At 43.0% G+C, this 21,214-nt stretch overlaps 1 protein-coding gene across 6 annotated transcripts; it reads right to left on the reverse strand.

Annotated features, from left to right (window-relative positions):
• Positions 1-789: 789 nt before the first annotated feature.
• FAM53C (family with sequence similarity 53 member C) lies at positions 790-19,578 on the reverse strand. Of its 6 annotated transcripts, none has more exons than XM_081181627.1 (5): positions 19,558-19,578; positions 15,247-15,494; positions 6,583-6,640; positions 2,602-3,338; positions 790-1,224 (listed from the first exon to the last, which is right to left on the reverse strand). In XM_081181627.1, exons 2-5 carry the CDS (start codon positions 15,322-15,324, stop codon positions 952-954), a joined length of 1,146 nt encoding a protein of 381 aa, XP_081037753.1. In that variant the 5' UTR covers positions 15,325-15,494; positions 19,558-19,578; the 3' UTR covers positions 790-951. The 6 variants fall into 6 exon arrangements, with proteins under 6 accessions (XP_081037753.1, XP_081037752.1, XP_081037751.1 ...); XM_081181626.1 differs by lacking the exon at positions 19,558-19,578 and adding an exon at positions 19,468-19,488; XM_081181625.1 differs by lacking the exon at positions 19,558-19,578 and adding an exon at positions 19,272-19,408.
• Positions 19,579-21,214: the final 1,636 nt, after the last annotated feature.

The following is a 21,214-nucleotide window of genomic DNA, read 5'->3' on the forward strand; positions in this document are numbered from 1 at the left end:
CAGAGGGCCTTCTTGGTAGTGGCGCCTGCCCTGTGGAACCCCCTCCATCCGATGTCAAGGAAATAAACAACTATCTGACCTTTAGAAGACATCTGAAGGCAGCCCTGTTTAGGGAAGTTTTTAATGTTTGAAGTTTTATTCTGCTTTTAGTGTTCTGTTGGGAGCCGCCCAGAGTGGCTAGGGAAAGCCAGCCAGATGGGTGGGGTATAAATAAATTATTATTATTATTATTATTATTATTATTATTATTATTATTATTATTATTATTATTTCCTTGTTAATCTTCATAAAGAAACAAAACTAAAATTAAACTGAAGTCTTGACTTTTGGATTGGCTGATATGGGGAAGGAGGACAGCAGCAAAAGCCTCGAGTTCTATACTTACCACCAGAAAGGAAGTAGGTACTACCAGTGGGGGTGGAGGGAATGAGTATTACAAAGCACTACAACAAAATTTAATTTCCAACTCTGCTTGTTTCGTCCAGCATTTTTATAGAGATTCCTATTTTCCACACCAAATTTGTGGAATAATTTCACTGGAATGAGGTCACAGTAGAACTCACCCCCCCCCCAATAGTTTTACGGTATTAGAGACTAATGTTATTATCTCCCTTTGGGGTAATGGAGTCCATTCTGAAACGTGGGTGCCCAAGGGACTTGCTAAAAAACTGATATGTGAATAGGGAGAAGGATTATTGGCAAAGTTCTCTGTTTTTCTCACATATGGACACACCCCTCTGGCAGGACTCCATCACTTCATCCCAGAGACATACAGCATCTATACAGCCATTTTTCCTTTTTCTTTTTTAATAAAAAAGAAACAAGCAGACAAAACCCCACCAGTCCCACCGCCACTTTCCCCTCTGCACCCACCCCACTTCCCTCATCAAGGAGTGCAGCCTCCCTTTGTGGCTGATCCCAGAGTCAGTTTCTTGTGGAGACATCCAACCCCTAGTTCTCCTCAATCAAAGTTAGATCCAGATCGCTAAAGTCTGGTTGGAAGAGTGTCCTTTTGCTTGCTAAATTCCAATTTAGTCGCCGTGCCGCTTGTACTGCTGCTTCCTCTTCCTCCTCCTCTTCCTCACTTTCACTAAGAACCTGGACACAGTTGCTGAGGGGACTACATGGAGCTGAAGGAGCTTGTGGGCTGCAGCCCAAGAGCCATGATGAATAGCCACCTTCTTCAGATTTGTCCAGCTGACAGACGCCTCCTGCAAATGGTTTCTGTCAAATGTAACAAAAGAAGTTTTTATATACCAATGCACCTTCCATACTTAGATTACATTATTCTAATACTGACAATTTATAACCATATTAATAATCACTTGCACTAGAGCTCTTTTAAGTCATAACTTGCCAAAGAAAAACACCACTCCCCCCCCCCCCGCTCTGGGTCATCTACCTGTGGGCCAGATTCCAAATATGGCATGAAAAGCCACTTCAAAGCCTGTTCCGGGCTGCACAATGCAGTGTCCCACCTGCAGTGCCATCTACTACCACATGCAAAGGATCCTTATGTTGTTAGTACTGTATTTTTTATTTTTTTAAATGTAGTTTAATGTTTCTTGTGAAAGCTGCCTTGGAAGTTATTTGTATCCTGAAAGGCAGGACATAAATAATTGTCATAAACAAATAATAAACTGAAGATGACGCGAGCTTCTGAAGGCTCACCGTTGGCTATGGATCTGAGCAGATGGGACACAGACTTGAATTTTGAAAAACTAACTGCTCTCATTGCTGACCTAAGCTGACGAGTGTGAGACAGACAATGCTATTCTAACAAAGCCTTCCTGAAGCACTAGCTTCACATATGTATTTCTGGTAGCCACCTTACTTTCCCCACAATATAATTATTAATTTAATCTATGTCTTCTCAGACAATAGTAGACTACTGTTGAAGTTAATGGGGCTAAAGTCCCGAATGCTATTCAAACTACACTTTAATAATAATTAAGCTACCAGTTTTCATATTTGCTTTGCCCAAGGCAGAGGGAGTGGGAAAGCAGTGGCCATAACTGAATACCCCACACTGCGTATGGAGGATGCTATAATAGGAATGGGTGCTCTACCCAAACATTTCTGCCCTAACTCTATGTTTTGAATCTGAAAAAAAACATGGAATGGTTGCTGGATTTTCCAGCAATAATTGAACAACCAATTACTGCTGGTCAAATGTGAACTCTGTAGAAATTGGGACATAAAACAACAGTAGTTTCAGCTGGAAACCGGTAATGTAAATGGAGGAGCCCATGGAGCAGGGTCTATTATCACTTCTGTATTTTGTGCAGCAGCTGACCCAACATTACCAATAAATAAACACAGAGTAACATGTTTCGTTGGCATCCTTCAGAGAAATCTCGGTGTGGCTCCCAGCTTTCCCTCTTGCCCAGTGCTTGTAATCTCATCTCAACTATCTCATAACAGCAAATTGTTGTCAGAGGTTAAGGACATAGGCAAGAGACACTCTGAAGTAAAGAACAGCCAAATTCTGTTCTTTACTTCAGTAGATTACCCTTTTAATCTCACTGCACCCCAACATTTTCCCTTTCATATGTATCCTTAAGGCACTCAGATGGGAACAGTGCTTGCTTCCTTCCCTACCTGGTTCATCTTGTAGAAATCAAGCGAGGGCCTATGCCACCTCACATCCTCATCGTGGCGCCGCTTGAGACCAGATTTCCTGGTGTCCAAGTCACATGGTTGTGAGCGGCTGCGAGGGAGGCTGTGCTGGTGTCGAAGCAACTCTGGAGTGGAGGTGGTGGAGCTTCGCGGGGAGGGAAGGAATCTGACAGGTGACAGGGAGAAACGTCGTTGCAGAGGGTAGGGCTGCAAAGTCTCTCCCGTCTCCCATGATGTGCTTGCTGGCGATTCTCGGGATAGGGCCAGGCTGAAGAAAGGGGGGCTCCTGCCGCCGCCGCTACCACCAGCACCATCTTGAACACACTGGTGAGAGGCACTGGGGGCAGGGTTGAAGCAAGGTCTGTTGGCTCCCTGGGCCAGGTTCTGGGCTTGTACTGCCAAAGTGTCCCCTCCACTGTTGTCCCGGCGTTTGACGTGCGTCCAGACTTTGGAGCCCAGGGGCCTCCAGACAGCCTGCCAACGGGAGAGGTCTTCAGGCACTGATAGTGAACGGCAGTGTCTTTTGGTGGGGGGCACAGAAGCCTTTTCTGAGACTACTGAGTTGGTGGCCAGTGTTTGGGATGTGAGGCTGTTCTGAGGACGGTTGTCTGAGCTGCAGGGGGGCAGGGGAAGGCTCAAGCTGGAGTGTTGGTAAAGACCTGTGCTGTCCTGAAGATGGATCTTTGGACAGGGAGCTAGGTCCCTCCATGAAGTTCCCTCTGCAAGAAATATCACAAGACAGAATTTTAAAGATGAAGGCTCTAATTAGCGCCACAAGCCAGATAGCCAATTTATCATTTGGCATGTGAGCAATCAGCACCCTTTGTTGTCTTATTTTTACTTTTTATTAGCACCATCACACATACAAAGTTTCAGAACCTTCTACAACAACAGTTGTAGAACAAACAACTATTCCAAGCAATTGTTAGATCAGAAACGGCCCTAACTATTCTACTATACCTGATTAAGATTGAAGATCTGGTCTGATCATCTTTGTTGTGCTTCACTCTCGATTAAAAAGGAACCCACAATGACAACAAGATGGGGAAATGTTCTCCAGGATAACATTCCCCATTTACTCCCCTTAGTTCCCTGATTATGATGCCCCTGGTTTCCCTTCTCCTGTGATGCATGAGGTCTTCATATTGAAGAAGCAATTCTCTTCTTTCAGTGTTAGACAGGAGGCACTTGTGGATCAGAGAAAGGGAGTAAAACGAGTGAGGGACAACATAAATTTTATTTAATACTTACACCCCTTTTACAGTTGGAGCAAGATGTTGGCGGGGAGCCAGATTAAGATATCCTACCTTAAAAGAATCTACAATTTATTCATTGTTTGATTACTACAGTTGGGGCAGTTCAACTGTGGGAACCAATTAAAGGAATTTAATTCAAACTGAAGAACAGTTGGAGAAAACAATTCCTGCTTTTTTCCAAGTTCTTCCATGTTTCGTAAAACTGATGAATTTGGGGTTCTTTTCATGTCCACAGCCCCACCCCCATTCATATTTAACACACATATAATAAAATGGCTGGAATATTTCGCTCTCCAACATCAGCACATAGTAAGATCTTCCAGCCACTTCCCTTCTTAGTCACGCCTTATGAAAAGCAAGAAGCAGTCCTGTGTTTCACAACTGCAATCCCTCCAGAAAGGCTGTGTTCATTTAATGACATTGTTCTTATAAGACTCATTTGTCTCTTAGAGGTGGTCAAAGCTGGTAGCAACAATAATCAAATGAGTTAGCCTCCAAGTCAAAATCCAAGCTGTCTTGAAGTAAATCCAGAGAAGAAACCCCAAGTTGCCTATATATAGAAGGTGGTGTTTTTTAAACGACAAGGAGCTAATATGGCTCATTTCATTCAAAAGCATACTGATTGCAAACTGAAATAAGAGGACTAATATGCAAAAGCTAGAACCAAACATGCTGCACAAAGAAGAGAAAGGAGCAGGCACATGACAGGAACCTTGAGAAACACAAACCATGCTTTCCAACAAGACAGAAAGAAGTTTAAATATTCTGTAAATCCCACACGAAGTCACTCACATAGCCAATCTGAGCTCCAAAAGCATAACCATACTAGTCTGTAGCAGCAATATGGAGTCCTGTTGAATCTTAAATACCAACAAATTTATCATGGCATCAAGTTTTAGGCTACAGCGCGCTGATATATTGTGTAGAACAAAAAGCAAAGATAACCATGCCGGTCCATTAGGACTCCCAATATCTACAGGTGAGCAGTACCTTTTATTGGAACCAATTCTACCTCATTGAGGCAGATCTCCGTGTGTGTGTGTGTGTGTGTGTGTGTGTGTGTGTTTAAATCTTTATCCTCCACTTGATGCACCTGATGAAGTAGACTCATGCCACGATACATATGTTAGAAGTCTGTAGCCTCTGAAATGGCCTTCTTCAGACACTCCATTAGAGTAATTATTATGTAGAAGATAAAGCTCTTTTAACTCAGGTTATCCACCTGAAAATCATGACAGCCTAATATTGTCCCGTATCAAGCAGGTATAAGCTAACAAGTTTAAAGCCAAGGTACTTTGTTTTGTAAGCCAGCCTGGAAACTTGCTTAAAGGATAAGGTGGAAACTTCTGTAATAAATAAATCAGATAAATAAAATGGCCCATCATGCTATAGCTGAACCAAGAAAACACACTTGCCACCAACACCCACAAAGTCATTATTATGTGGAAAATATTCTAATTCAAAGCCTACAAAGGAGTCACAGTCAGATTGCTGTACAATATGGTTCTAGTACAAGTGACCAGAACAGTCACAGGAATGACTCACTTTGGCAGGGAACACACGCTTTCTTTAATGTGCCTTGCAAAGAAAACGTGGTGCAAACAAAAATGCTATTTTAAAATAAGTGACTAGAAGCTATTCTACTCAAGGCTCAGTACACTGATTGTACAATGTAGGTTTCCTACATTGATCGGAAACACAGTTCTTTGTTTTAAGAGCTACAAAGGATCGAGGAATACACTTTGATAGCTTAGTTTTATGACATACAGCTGAGATTAATTAAGTACCAAAATTCTATATGGGCCAATTGCAGTAAGAGTCAACAGAACTGATGAAGACAGCAGCTAGTATTTTTTTAAAATTAAAATTATGGGTTTTATTCTCTTATCCACCTGGCATCCATTCTTCCTCCATGCATAATCAAGCACATCTATAATTCAAGTGCCAAAATCAAGTTATTTATCAGAGTATGTATACTGCCAGTGTAACTATGCTACAACATAGTTTGTATCAAGAGTTAATTATTAGCGCCGCTATCTATCCTGAAGTGTTTACATGACCAGAATACCAGTGGTGGTACTTGGCCACATACGCAAACTGCTTTGATCAAGCAGTATATACATTTTTAAATAAATAAATAAATAAATAACTTTTTAATATAGGCAGCACCCAGTATGCATATAGCAATATTAAGCTGTATTAGATTTTATTTTATTGTTTAGACAATTTATATCTTAGATAAAAGAATATTAGTGGTTTGCAACATCTTAGATAAAACGGTGATGGTTGCCAGTTCAAAAATAAAGACAGAAAAATGAAATGGGAGCAATAGCAGGATTAATTTTTAAAACTACTAAATATAACACCACTTCTTCATTGGATCTCTTTCCTTCCATTCGTCAGAAGCACAATGACATTTCTTTACTGAAAACAGCCATTCCTGTTATTTATTGGGATATCCTCCTGCATTTAACTCTGTTGAATTCTTGTTATTAAAACTAAACCACAGCTGGCCCTTTATTTGCACCAAGCTTTCACTTAAAAGTAGAGATGGTATCACAAAATACATGAGCTCTAGGAGACCTGGAAAGCAAGCTAATCTTATTAACTGTGAGCTGCATATAAAGGACATCAGACGATAAAAAGGACAGACAAAGGAGAAATGGATGTAGGCACAAAAGGTGGAAGTCCAGCCAGACGCTCTTACCAGGTGCTATCTGGAAGGGGCTGCCACAGCTGGCCACATCAGCATGATCAGGCAAAGGCTAGGGAGGAAACACAAGGAGTCACCACATCACAGCAAGGACCAGCATCTCATAAGCACCTCTGGATTTCTAATTCCCAACATGTGGCCTACAACAGAAGAGTGGTACCAGCTGTGGAATTCTACCAACATTCAGATATCTTGCTGTATCTCAGGATTGGAGAACTCGTGGCTCTTCAGATATTGGTGGACCATGATGCCATTCACTTCCCACCATTACTCATACTGGCTAGGGTTGATACTAGTTGGAGACCAACAACATCTAGAGGACTACAGGTCTCCCACTCCTGGACCTATCTGAATTCCTTGGATCCTATGACCCCCACCCACCCCCTGCCATTATTAGTAGCAAATCTTCAAGCTTTCCCCAAGGAAAGCTTCCAAAACTTGCTTTAATCTGAATGTTGAAATCAAAGTTCAGAGGGGCAAAATAACCACATGGAAACTCTGATTTGCTCAAGCTTAACTACCAGTCCTTTCCATGGTGCTGCTCTTACAGTCATCCACAAGCTACTATGCTACAGAGGTTCTACACCAGGCATAGGCAAACTCCGGCCCTCCAGATGTTTGGGACTACAATTCCCATCATCCCTGACCACTGGTCCTGTTAGCTTGGGATGATGGGAATTGTAGTCCCAAACATCTAGAGGGCTGGAGTTTGCCTATGCCTGTTCTACACAGATTTAAACTGCTCCCTTTATACCATGCCTAAACTATTCATTATCAAAAGCCCGAGGATACTTCACTCTCATTAGAAAGAATGTGAGAAGACACACTAATAAATTAATGTTTAAGATTATGGCCACAGAAATAATCTAAATTTGCACTTACCACTATTTTCCTCTTTCATTCTATCACTTCACTGTTCTTTGGTGACTGGAAGCCCTCTGAGACAAGGACAATGTAGTATTTGTCTGTATGTCAGCTCCCTTAATATAAGGAGAGCCAGACACTAAATAGCATAGGCCACCATAAATTAAGATGCACCACTTCTACCTATAGCAATGAGCGATCTTCCCAAATCTCTTGCTTGACAAGAACCCATTAAACATACCTAACAAAACACCACAGCAAAGAGTTATGGAAGGATTAATTCTTGTCATCTTTGCCTCCATGGGTTATTTCCAAATGTCGATAGAGTACCATGCCTCTGCACATTATCCATGTTTAAAACTTGAAAGGCTGAAGTCCCTTTGTTCTCCAAACCATTGACTCTCTGCTACAGAGCTTCCTCTGCTCAAACATCATTATGCTTTTGGACTGTGCCTTCCCCTGCAAAAGCTTCATTAGGCCACACATCCCATTCTTAGAAGTCTACACCTCAATGCTGCAGAAAAGTCGAGTTCTGTAACTGGCTGCAACTTTGTGCAGTTTTAACTTTTCTTCTGGGCAATATTTCTAGGCAACAGATTAGTGCATCTTTAACTCATTTTGAGGCAAAAAAACTTATTTCCATGGACTCCAGATCCAAGATAAATCAGGAAACGCATGCTTCATATTCCACCATGTCATTCTCTTTTTAATTAATTTTTGCTACAGCAGCACATTGCCTTTCATTTTCCAAGTCAGGCCAACTCTCCTTAGATTACAGGGATAGGTTAGAGAGAGGATCCCTTGGTACAGTTTATCTTATCCCCATTAAGAAAAAATATGGAGAAAGTGTACTGGGAAACACTTTACATTTAATAAGGACTGGGGTGATTGGAAAACAAGGACGATAGAACACATGCACATGAGTGAGAAACTGGTGGGGGAACTTGGAAACTGCGTGGTATTCCACAGTCCTCAAACAGTAACACACTAAAAAGAAGAAAATAATATGGGATTTAGAGATAATAGTAAAAAAAAAAGGCAAGCTCCCAGCACAGTAGAATGCTTGAGTAATATTCTATAAAGCAAAGAAATACGCCAGTATCTTCTTGATTCCTCCCCAATACTCTTACTCTTTCCATCACTGCCTTTGATGTATTGTAAACCAACCTGTGATCCTCAGATGAAGGGCTGCATAGAAATTCAGTAAGTAAATAAATAAATCACCTTCCAAAGGAGTGACCTTTACCCTCAGTCATTCAATGGCAAACGAGCCTTTGACCTTTACCTGTTCAGAGCAGCAACAGATATAATGCTAACCTGAGCAATAACTTCAGACCATACCTGTCCCTCACTTGTCCTTGAAAACAGGAAATTATGGAACTAGCATGGGAAAAACAAAAACCCATTCTCTTGCTCTCACAGAAAGAAAGAAAGAAAAATCAATATGTGGGTAATTTTGATAAGCCCCTTGAAAACACCAAATAGGCTTAAGATATTGACAGATGCTAAAGAAAGAGGCTTCGCCCTGCCAGACTTGAAATTGTACTATGAAGCATCTTGCCTCTGTTGGTTGAAGGAATGGATGAAACTAGAAGACACGGATGTGTTAGATCTTGAAGGTTTTGACAATAGATTTGGGTGGCACGCGTATTTGTGGTATGACAAGAAACGGGTACATAAAGGATTTGAAAATCACATTATAAGAAGGTCTTTGATTGAAGTGTGGGAAAGATATAAAAAATTGTTGGAACAAAAAACTCCATATTGGTTGTCGCCGCTAGAGGCGATGAGTGTGAAGAAAGTCAATATGACAGGGGGATGGGTGACATATGAGAAGTTAATACGTAAAAGTGAAGGAAAATGGAAAATGAAACCATTTGAAGAAGTTAAGAACTATGTGAATGATTGGCTGAATTTTTTTCAAATTAATGAGATGTTTAGAAAAGATTTAAACCAGAGGGGTTTTGCTGATAAAGAATCAAAATTTCAGACAGAAATATTGAACAATGATTATAAGATTCTAGCAAAAATGTATAATAATAATAATAATAATAATAATAATAATAATAATAATTTATTATTTATACCCCGCCCATCTGGCTGGGCCTCCCCAGCCACTCTGGGCGGCTTCCATAGAAAACAGAAATACAGTAAAATATCACACGTTAAAAACTTCCCTGAACAGGGCTGCCTTAAGATGTCTTCTGAATGTCAGGTAGTTGTTTATCGCTTTGACATCTGCTGGAAGGGCGTTCCACAGGGCGGGCGCCACTACCGAGAAGGCCCTCTGCCTGGTTCCCTGTAGCTTTGCTTCTCGCAATGAGGGAACCGCCAGAAGGCCCTCGGCGCTGGACCTCAGCGTCCGGGCAGAATGATGGGGGTGGAGACGCTCCTTCAGGTATACTGGACCGAGGCCGTTTAGGGCTTTAAAGGTCAGCACCAACACTTTGAATTGTGCTCGGAAACGTACTGGGAGCCAATGTAGGTCTTTCAAGACCGGTGTTATATGGTCTCGGCGGCCGCCCCCAGTCACCAGTCTAGCTGCCGCATTCTGGATTAGTTGTAGTTTCCGAGTCACCTTCAAAGGTAGCCCCATGTAGAGCGCATTGCAGTAGTCCAAGCGGGAGATAACCAGAGCATGCACCACTCTGGTGAGACAGTCCGCAGGCAGATAGGGTCTCAGCCTACGTACCAGATGGAGCTGGTAAACAGCTGCCCTGGACACAGATTTGACCTGTGCCTCCATGGACAGCTGTGAGTCCAAAATGACTCCCAGGCTGCACACCTGGTCCTTCAGGGGCACAGTTACCCCATTCAGGACCAGGGAATCCTCCACACCTGCCCGCCTCCTGTCCCCCAAAAACAGTACTTCTGTCTTGTCAGGATTCAACCTCAATCTGTTAGCCGCCATCCATCCTCCAACCGCCTCCAGACACTCACGCAGGACCTTCACCGCCTTCACTGGTTCTGATTTAAAAGAGAGGTAGAGCTGGGTATCATCCGCATACTGATGAACACCCAGCCCAAACCTCCTGATGATCTCTCCCAGCGGCTGCATGTAAATGTTGAAAAGCATGGGGGAGAGGACAGAACCCTGAGGCACCCCACAAATGAGAGCCCAGGGGTCTGAACACTCATCCCCCACAACCACTTTCTGAACACGGCCCAGGAGGAAGGAGCGGAACCACTGTATAACAGTGCCCCCAGCTCCCAGCCCCTCAAGACGTTCCAGAAGGATGCTATGGTCGATGGTATCAAACGCCGCTGAGAGATCCAGCAGAACTAGGAAACAGCTCTCACCTTTGTCCCTAGCCCGTCGGAGATCATCAACCAGTGCGACCAAGGCAGTTTCAGTCCCATGATGAGGCCTGAATCCCGACTGGAAGGGATCCAAAGACATTATTGGAATGGTGCACGAAGGATGAGGAGGTAAAATCAGTTATGATTGATTGGGCCAAAGATATAGGGCATAATATACAAATGGAGGACTGGGAAAGACTTTGGAAAGATGGTCTAAGATTTACTGCATGTACAGTCATAAAAGAAAATGTTATGAAAATGATGTATAGATGGTATGTAACACCTGTGAAGCTAGCAAAAAATGTATAAGACAAGTAACAAATGTTGGAAATGCAAGGAAAAAGAAGGTACTTTTTTCATATGTGGTGGGAATGTAAGAAGGTAAAATGCTTTTGGGAGATGATTTATAATGAATTGAAGAAAATGTTGAAATATACATTTGCTAAGAAACCAGAAGCATTCTTACTAGGCATTACAGGTAATGAGATAAATAAGAAAGAAAAGAAGTTATTTTTATATGCAGTGACAGCAGCAAGACTATTGATGGCCCAGAAATGGAAACAGGAGGAGCTACCTACGATAGAAGAATGGAGAACCAAAATGATGGACTATGCAGAACTGGATAGAATGACAGGAAGGATCCGGAATCGGCGAGATCAAAGATTTATAGAAGATTGGGAAAAATTTATTCAATATTTGCAAAAACTGAGTGATAATCAGATTACGTTTGTAAGTTTTAAGGAAGCTCTGTGAAGGGAAAATGTGAAAATAAGTTTTAAAAAGGAACTGAAGTTAACAGTATTAACAATAATGGGTAGAAATGTGGAAAAAGTAATAAAGTGAAGGAACTGCAGACAGATTGAGGGAAGTCAAAAAAGAGAAGCAAGATGTAATCAAGATGTGTGGAATGTATAATTTTGTTTTTTTATTTGAAAACCAATAAAAATATAATATAAAAAAAGAATACGCCAGATAGGCAATGTGATGTAGTGGTTAGAGTACTGGACTAGAGAGACCAGGGTTCAAACCCCCACTTAGTCATGAAGCTCACTGGGTGATCTTGAGTCAGTCACTTTCTCTTAGCCTAACCTACCTCATAGGATTGTTCTGAGGATAAAACATGTTGCTCAACAACTCCAGGTGAGCACCCAGGAAGTAAAGGGCCTGTGGAAAAGGTATAACTTGGCGCACTACTCACAAATCACTTTACTGTAGCACCTAATTGCATGATGGGGTGCCAAGGCTCTCACTCTTCTAGCATTAAACAGTAACCTTCTGAACACTAAAAGACAACGCATGCCATATATGCAACTTGGCTTGCATCACCAAAATCTGACCGGGTGAGGGGAGGAGAGTTACCATCTCCCAAATATGTCCAACCAAACTTCGCAGTACAGCACAAAGTTCAATTTGGGATGGGAAAAGTTGGCCAGAGTTGAATGTCTATATCTGGTATTGAAGACCCAATAACAAATTGGGATTCTGTCCATGTACCAGACACCTAGCTGCCCAACACTCTCCCCGTTTGAGCTGACAGATGTGGTCAGTGTGGCACTGAGAACTGCACGGTTTATGGTTTGGGGGAACTTTAATAGCCCCACCAAACCTAATTGAGGCTGATTCAGCACACATAGGATGACAAATTTGGAAGCTAGTCTTCTGTACAAAACCAAGAGGGAAACATCTGCAGGTGAGGGAGTCGTTCTTGGTTCTGTTGCGTTGGCATTTGACATTCAGGCTGTCTGTAATCTCCACAGAACCTGATTAATTTCAATGGTTTTCTGTCATCACTGGAGATTTTCTTAAAGGTCTAGCTGATGGTCCTGCCAAGGCTCTGGTATCTGCTTGGAATGAGGAGATCACAATAGCAACTGATGGGATAGCTCCCAAATATCCTTGACCTGATTGTAGAAGCATGTCAGCTCTGTGGTATTCCAAGAAGCTAATGGTGATGAATCATCTGAACCAACAATTGGTGTGTAAGTGACAGAAAACATTCAACAAATATGACCAAACACAAGTGAGAGTTAATTCTCTGCCACCACTGCATTTGTTCAACATCATCCACCACAGCTGTTTCTGGTGATGAGCAGACTCCTCAGAGAAGGCTCAGTGATGCAAGATCTAGAGCCTGAGCTTGCTGTTTATTTTGTAGATAAAGTAACTTGCGCCTGTGCCAACTTGGGTGTAATAACTGCGATAGAGTCCAAGACTATGAGCCTCTATGAGAGTCATACTATGATTATCACCACCTCGCACCAAACTGAAGACATATACAAGCTGCTTGGAGAGTTGAGGCCCACCACATATTCCCTTAACCCTTGCCCATTTTAGCTAGTGAAATCTGCCAAGGCTTGGCTATGCAATCTGAACCTTGGACGTGAATAACACCTTTATCAGGGAATACTGTGGTCACTGCTACCTTGAAATAGGCCACGTTGAGGCCACTATTTAAAAAGCCACGTTTAGAACTACTAAACTCCTGAGGCAATATCTGGAGGCAATTGTGGGCTAGATGAGAGTAAGAAAGATACAACTTGATCCTGGAACCTGAATAATCTGGATGGAGAATTTAAGAGGGTTGCACTCACCCTGAAGTATGAAATTCAGAAGGTTGCACGATGGACTACTGTAATACACTCTAGATTGGGCTGCCTTTAAAGGCAGTTTAGAAACTTCAAATGGTGCAAAATGCAACTGCCCAAGTATTGATGAAGGTCAGGTGGTTAGAGCAAGCAACAACTATATTGCACCAATTACACTGATTAATAGTGCATTTCTGGGCTCAATTTAAAGACCCAGCAATCACCTTTAAAGTCCCAAACCAGGTGTGGTGAACACATGGATCATGCCAAAAGCAGTATCTTCCCCTTAAGGTACTTGGTGTCAGGTACTCAGTTCTACTGTAACATCTCTATAAATATGGAGACTTCACTCCTGCCTAACGAAACTATTAGCCAATGACAGCCTACCAATTTACCTTCATAGACATTATCATGTGGAGATCAGTTCCATAGGTTAATTACATGTAAACGTAGAATGGAATTTCTCTTCTTAAGCAGTGTATAGATAATAATCTCTGAGAAGACTGCCTACTAGCTACTACCATGGCAATAACTCCAACTCAGCAACAGTAGCTCAACAATTGTAGAAAAGTAATGGGTAAGAGGGGGAAGGAAGCAATTATCCTTATTTTTATCAATTCTTATAAGTGTAAAATCACAGCCCTTTTCTTTAACCCCAAACACATCACTGGAATAGTGAAATTGACTTTGAGGAAAATAGAAGCTGCTTTTGGTCTACTCGGTTTTACTGCTAAGGAAAAGATGATATTCTTGAATGCCAGGGTACTGCTGAAAGAAGCAGAACCCTCACTTTGAGATGTCTACCCCAACCCACCACATTCATATTTGCACAGGTACTCACTCATCTTTTCATCTGCTTAAGAACTTTTTTAAAAATTCCAAATCTCATCTGGCCATGGGAGAAGCAAGGAAACTTGGGAGTGGGGGTGGGGAATATAAGCTGTTTCATGGGTCACAACCATGGCCATAACAAGAGGTGCCCATAACAATCACCAGAATAAGTGTTCCTACTTATTGTAGAAGTGTTAGCCATGTCCCCAAGGGCTGCTTTTAGCTTTGCCAGGGTATAGATCAAAACAGAAAATCTGTAAGAGTGATTGGCGATAGGGCACTAAACAAAATATACGTACTACTGGCAGTGCTAGCTGTGCAGAACACCCCTTTCTCCCAAGCCAATATAGCAGGCTGCTGGTTCACAACAAAAATAATGCTGTTGGGACTACAACTTCCATTCACCCTTGCCAACATAGTCAATGATCACGGATAATGGGAGCTGTTGTTCAAGAAGATCTGGGGGAGACCATGTTGGTTACCCCGGCTTAGACTGCCACAAAGTGCTTGTACTAGCCCAACAGATTTAATAAAACCAGTCTTTAAATAGCAGATCCTCATGCCATATCAAAAGCTCTGTTGGAACCTCCCCTTACTTTCAAAAGCAGTTTGGCATGCAGTATGGGCAGAAGACTGTTGTGGGCAGGGAAGACCCAAAGTATACTTAGGCAATCAGAATTAGTTATTTGACTCCTGGTCATAGGCAGCAGCAGCAGCTTGAATCACAGCATAGCGATCTCTCCAATCTTTCATCTATTAAAATGAGGCAACGGGTGAATTCAAGGTCACTGAGGAAATCATTCCACCACTGCAAGCATTTTTGCTTGCCCAGCAGAACAATCTTCCCTCTCTTCCACCCTGTGTACTGTTCTGGGGGTTCTCCCAACCTCCAAAGTGGATTTGGAAGAGGCGTGGCGGAAGGGGAGCCCCGCTGCACTGGCAGGAGTTCTTGAATTGGTTTCCACCAACAGAACTAATTAGTTGAATCTGGCCCTATGGTTCAAGATAAAAGCAAACAGTATTTCTTCAACTGATTTGAAAATTATCAAGATGCAGGGCAAGGCAGGGCAAATCTTACCAGGCTGATGCTGAAGGATGTGCATTTCAATTCCTCCAGGCTTTGTTTCTGTAGCTGTTCAGTTATCAAGGTGATCATGGCTTCTTACAGAGGCCAGGCACCAGAACCCTTGAGAGACTCCAGCTCCTGCCACCTGCCACCCTTTCGCCTCCCTCAGCAAGTCCAGCCGCATTCAAGCATCACCATCACATCTGCTAAGTGGTTGCCTTCATACATGCTAGCCATACTCCATCTCATACTCGGGAATCCTGCAAAAGACAGACATTAATTAAGGAAGGCATCTTACATCATATCATACAACCACCCTACTCTCTCCAGAGCTGCTGTTCAAAAACAAACATGCATATGTGTGCAATATACGTGTATGACCAAGACACAAACAAGCTTAAGCCTAGAGTATAGAGAAGGCTCCCAGCCTCCATAGCTAGCTTCATATATTAAAATATTACATCTTTACCCTGGTTTTTGCTACCAGGAACACCAAGCAGCATATAGGGTCTGTTCCCCCTACTCTACCCAGTGAGGTAGGTGAAAGCAGCAAGATAAGGATGGACCAAATGTCAGCCAGTGAGCTTCTTAGCTGTGTGCGGATCTAATTCGAACTCTGTAACTTAAGCCAAGGAGACTATATCATCACACTGGCTGTCCAACTTTTATTTTCTACATGTTGATTTTATTTCAACACTCTCAGAAAGTCCCAACCATGTGATATCTTATTTCTGTAGTACAGAGTCAGGACTCCATCCTCAGTTTTTCCTTCTGGTTCCTTGAATAAATTGATGCCTTACCTTATTCTTCAAATTATCTACAATACTTAAAGGCTAGTGTCTGGGATTCTTAAAAGTATTATAGTAAAACATGCAATGTTCCATAATAAGGAAACAGAACTTAGTATTGTGAGCTTAGTACTGTGAGCAAAATCTAAATCAGATGTGAAGCCTACCTAATTTAATCTCTCATTATCAGCGCTCAGTACATTAAAAGTCAACATCTACTCTGAGCAAGCTTGATCATTTGCCACTGCCACCTTTCTCCCAGCGTGAACTTTCCCTCTTCATGTGGATAACCAATCCCTAATGTTCAAACTTTGCTAACTTATCACAGAATGCTGAAGTGATGGTTGTATTGTAAATAGCTTACTAGAAATAGATAAGGCAAATTAACTACAGTACTTCACTGAACACCTCTTATTCTGTACAAGTTAATACTTATACCTCTGCTAAACACTGTCACAATGTGCTTTACAAAACCAAGATCAGCAGCCTAGAAGCTCTACTATAGAGTAAAATAAGGCAACAAAGATAAGAGGTTATAGCATAATAAGTTCTACAGAGAGCTGACCCACTGAAATTAATGCACCTAAGTTAGTCATCTCTCTGTTTTGAGTATGACTAATGTTGACTACAACCAAGGCTACTTATGATATTCATTCTTCATCTAGGAAAGGCAAATTAATATGCATACCAATTTATATAGCACTTTTTGGTATGACTGAAATTCTACACACACTTTAGCTGGAAGTAACTCATTAAACTGTCCAAATTACTTCTGAATAGATATGTATAGGAATACAGTGTAAGTGGTTACAATCTTCACAGTGTGGTAATTCCCACCTAGTTCAAAGGGGTTTACACTCAGTTATGTGGGTATAGGATTGCAGTCTCAATGCATATTTATACATATACACAAACACATACAAATGAATCTTACTTTTTCCAAAAATAGTAGAACTAACTAGTCCTAAAATTGAAGGGAAAAGAAGACTCCAAAGACGATGTGTGAAAATGATTAGTACAACAAGATGGACTTGCTGGGGGGGGGAGTAGTTCACCAAAAACTATGCTGTATTTGTTTCAGGTGAAAGGAACTAGCAGTCCATTTCTTAGTTTAGTCCAGAAAGAACCAAGCTGAGAAAAGTCACGTGGCTTCCTTCCTTGAAAACGTTAGTTTTTCTAAGTACTGTACTACATCCCTTCTTTGTTACCTCAAAATAGAAATTCATTTTAAAATTGCCTCTCTAGGTCCTCCTTGCTGCACCTTTGTCTTCCACACTAACCTTTCTGAAATCATACATTAAGCATTAAAACACAATTTACAATAATTGGGGGAAAGAGTGAGGCTCCATGGATTTACCAAGCTGCGCACACACATTCATCCATTTCTAGTCCTGTCTCTGCCTCTTCATCAGTTATTGTCCTCTCCATTATCTGCTCTAGACTGCAAGATTCTTCAGGGCAGGAGCTGGGGCCTATCTACATTTTTGCTTATGGAACTCAGTAAACTAAAATATACTCCAGTGGTGCTCTCTGAGCAAAATAACAAATACATTTTCAAAACTTCACAATATTATTTTCTATATGTTCTTGATAAGGTGGGGTGTACTTTTTTCCTCTACTGCTTTTTACAGATGCCAGAGCACTTTCTGACCATAAATCTAGTAAGGATGCAGTCCTATGCATTTTGCTAGGGATTAAGTGAATGTGCATAGGACCACGCTGCACACAGAGAAATAGCTTAATTTTGCCACTTCCAATTTACACAAGCAACTTAGTCAACAATTAATATTTCCCCTGGCATACACTGCATACATTGAAGGCTCCACATAACTTTCTCTGAACTTAAAATACTCCATAGACTCTGTTCTAGAGAGCTTCTGCCAGGAACAATTTCTTTCCCCACGTTAATCCTGGTTAATTTAGCAGCTGATAGCATGCAATAGATTTGCATCTGAAAGACGGAAGTTCAAGCCCCTGCTCAGTCATGAAGCCTACTGGGTGGCCTTGGATAAGTCAGTATCTCTCAGTAACAACCTAACTGCAGGACTGTTGTGATGAGAAAAGATAAAAAGATGAACTGTAATCAACCCTGGGCCTCAAGGATAGGGTGGGGGAAGTCTGCAAGAATAACTAAGAACAAGTCTCCTAAGATGTGCCCAAAATCTTGTGGCTGTTTTTCACTGTAAAGGACGTGCTAGAATTATTTTTATCCTTCATGTATTGTCCTCAGGCAATTAGTTATAATACTTTGCTATGCATCTTCCTCCACGCCTACTTATTCTAATAGCTTCAGGCCACAAGCCTTTAGAAAACACTGATCCACCAAGCCCCATTACCAGACACCTTAAAACTAGTGTAGAAAAAATTCCAACAGCTTAGCAAAGTGTTGGGTTTTCATTGCAGCTGCTTCCCCTCCTCCAGTCCTACACGATGCGCCCAATACTTGATTCCTTCGTTTATATAGCGATCTAATTATTTAAAAAAAACACCCAAACACAAGCAGGCCTTAAGCAACCTCGAGCCTGTGCGATAGGGAGACAGCGCGAGACTCCATGACAGGATTGTGCCATGCAGTGCGATTCTGCTGTTTTTAAGAATGGGTCCCGTCAACCTAGTTTTAGGAATGCATCCACAGGGGACGCAATACCTAACAAAGCAGAACCATCCCAGCCTCCGCGGAGGGAACCACTCCCCCCCCCTTTCTCCACCAAGGCCCTCCATTCCACCCCAAATTCCCATAGATTCACGCGCTCCCTTGCACGCCCAGGCAAGCCCCTGAACCCACATCTTCCGCCGAAACCCCAACGTTATCCAATCCAGTGAAGCAAGCGCCCATAATGTAGCAAAACAAAACAACCTCTGCCTTGCAGGGTTCCTTTTCCCCCTTTTTTCTTTTATGACAACAGGAGACGTCTGTAACCAAGGCACCTCACAAAGACAACCCCCCTCCCTCGCCGGAGACTCCCAAGATTCCCACCCCATAAACACACACACACCTGGAACCACCAAAATCCCCCACCGCGCGCACACACACCCCACAAATTTCAGCATTACACCCGCCCGAGCTCCGCAGCCCCCCCCCCCCGCTTTGCCACCTTTCGCGATACCCACCGCGCCAGCTGAAGGCGGCGGCAGCGGCGGCGGCGGCTACAGCACCTCCTCGCGGGGCCCGCAGCCAGGCAGTTGTGCTCCCCCCCTTCTCTCTCGCGCCCCCCACCCCCGATTCTGAACAGCACCGAGACCACCCACCCGCCGTGTGTGGGGGGAGACCTCGTTCCAGGGCTCCCCCGACACGCCAGCATCCACCGGCCCTCCCTGGTCCAGCTGCCACCCCCAACCCGGCGGACAGGGCTCCCAGCCCCACCACCACCACCCCGCCAGGAGCCTCTGCTCCCCCTTCGGTCGGGAGTGGATCGACCTGCTCAGGACAAACCACCCAACTCACAAGGGGGGCGGTGAAGCCCCATAGATCAGCTGCGACCCACAGGGGAATTTCAGGAAGGGGCTCGCCTCTCCACAACCACCCACTACGAACCCCTCTTGCAGCACGGCAGGGACTTGGCTTGCTGTCGTCCTGGGTTGCCCCAACGCTAGCCTCCTCTTCTCCCCCTTCTACGGACCGTACCAAGTGGCAAAGCATGACGGGATATGTAGTTCGAAGTGAGGCTCTGGGAGAATAGCGTTTTACCCCTTCCTCTGGCTCATTCCTTCTATGGCCCAGAGGCATTTTCCACTGCTTAATTTAAGCCAGCCTCGGTTACAGAATAAATACCTTTCAGCGAGAGGGCTCCGCCTCATGAAATGTGAAATATATTGTTACTAAACATATATATACCATAATGATGTCAACAGTCCCTTTCTTTCTCCACCTGAGCTCTTTATTAGCCAACCTGGACAGCCACTGCTTGCATTGAGCCCTGGCCCCTCATAACACAAGCAGTATTTCTGGTACTACTAGACCTAAGTATGAATGCATGAACAACTTTTGGCAAAGTTTGACAGGTTGTAGCTGCAGAAGATCAATGATAAAACCTATGAAACATGTTTTGTGCCCTGATTCATAAGCTGCAACACATATAGAGAAGAGAATGGCATATACTGAGAGAGTGACCAGCTGGAGGTGCATAATCAGAAAAGTAAAGGTCATGTTTTCGTAACCAAGCCACACTCATGACTAAATGATAAATGAATAGGAACAGTCATATACTTAGGTCACAAGCAGGCATGTGTAACCTGTGGCTCATGAGATGCTGCTGGACTCCCAGCTCCAAGCAGCTTCAGCAATGGTCAGAGACGAACAATATATGAGGAGCCACAAGGTTTCCATCCCTACTCTACAGCTTTTCCCTGCTGTGGGGCAGGGGGGAAGCAGGTAGCGCTTCGTGGTGCACCTTTCCCCCCATTTTAAACAGAAAGAGGCCAAGGTTTATGCATTTGATAGGACCCCCTCCAAGAAACCCAAACAAAAAAACAACCCTTAGTCCCTTACTAAGCTTCATGCTTATGAATTCTCTACCTCCAACCCAAGGTTTGGGGATGATGTTCTCACCTAAGCAACAGAAGGATCTTAACTGAGAACAAGTACAAAAGAGGCTTTCCTCACACCACTGTACTTGTGAGAGCCAGTATGGTGTAGTGGTTAAGAGCAGTAGTCTCGTAATCTGGTGGATCGGGTTCGCGTCTCCGCTCCTCCACATGCAGCTGCTGGGTGACCTTGGGCCAGTCACACTTCTTTGAAGTCTCTCAGCACCACTCACCTCACAGAGTGTTTGTTGTGGGGGAGGAAGGGAAAAGAGAATGTTAGCCGCTTTGAGACTCTTAAAGGGAGTGAAAGGCGGGATATCAAATCCAAACTCTTCTTCTTCTCTTCTTGTGTCAAGTAGATCTAAACAAGCCAGGCCAATGAGGAACTCAGTGATAAGCTGATCCTGGGTGCTTACCTTCTAAAGTAATTCATGCTCAAACTTTTCATCTTTGGTTATCATCTCCCCCCTTTTCCCCTCCAATGCAAGGTACTGTCACCAAGTATTCCACTTCTGGAACATACTTTACTGACTTTACATCCTCCACCCATGCTTCAACAATAGAAATGTCAATGATACAAACAGGGCTTCTTCAAAGTAAGTGGGTGAAGCAGAGGCAGTAACAAGTGCTCTCTGTGTGAAAACTGCATAGAGCAAATTACTCAAGAA

Source organism: Podarcis bocagei (genome assembly GCF_964188305.1).
Source record: "Podarcis bocagei genome assembly, chromosome: 2".
In the NCBI taxonomy this organism is placed as follows: Eukaryota; Metazoa; Chordata; class Lepidosauria; order Squamata; family Lacertidae; genus Podarcis; species Podarcis bocagei.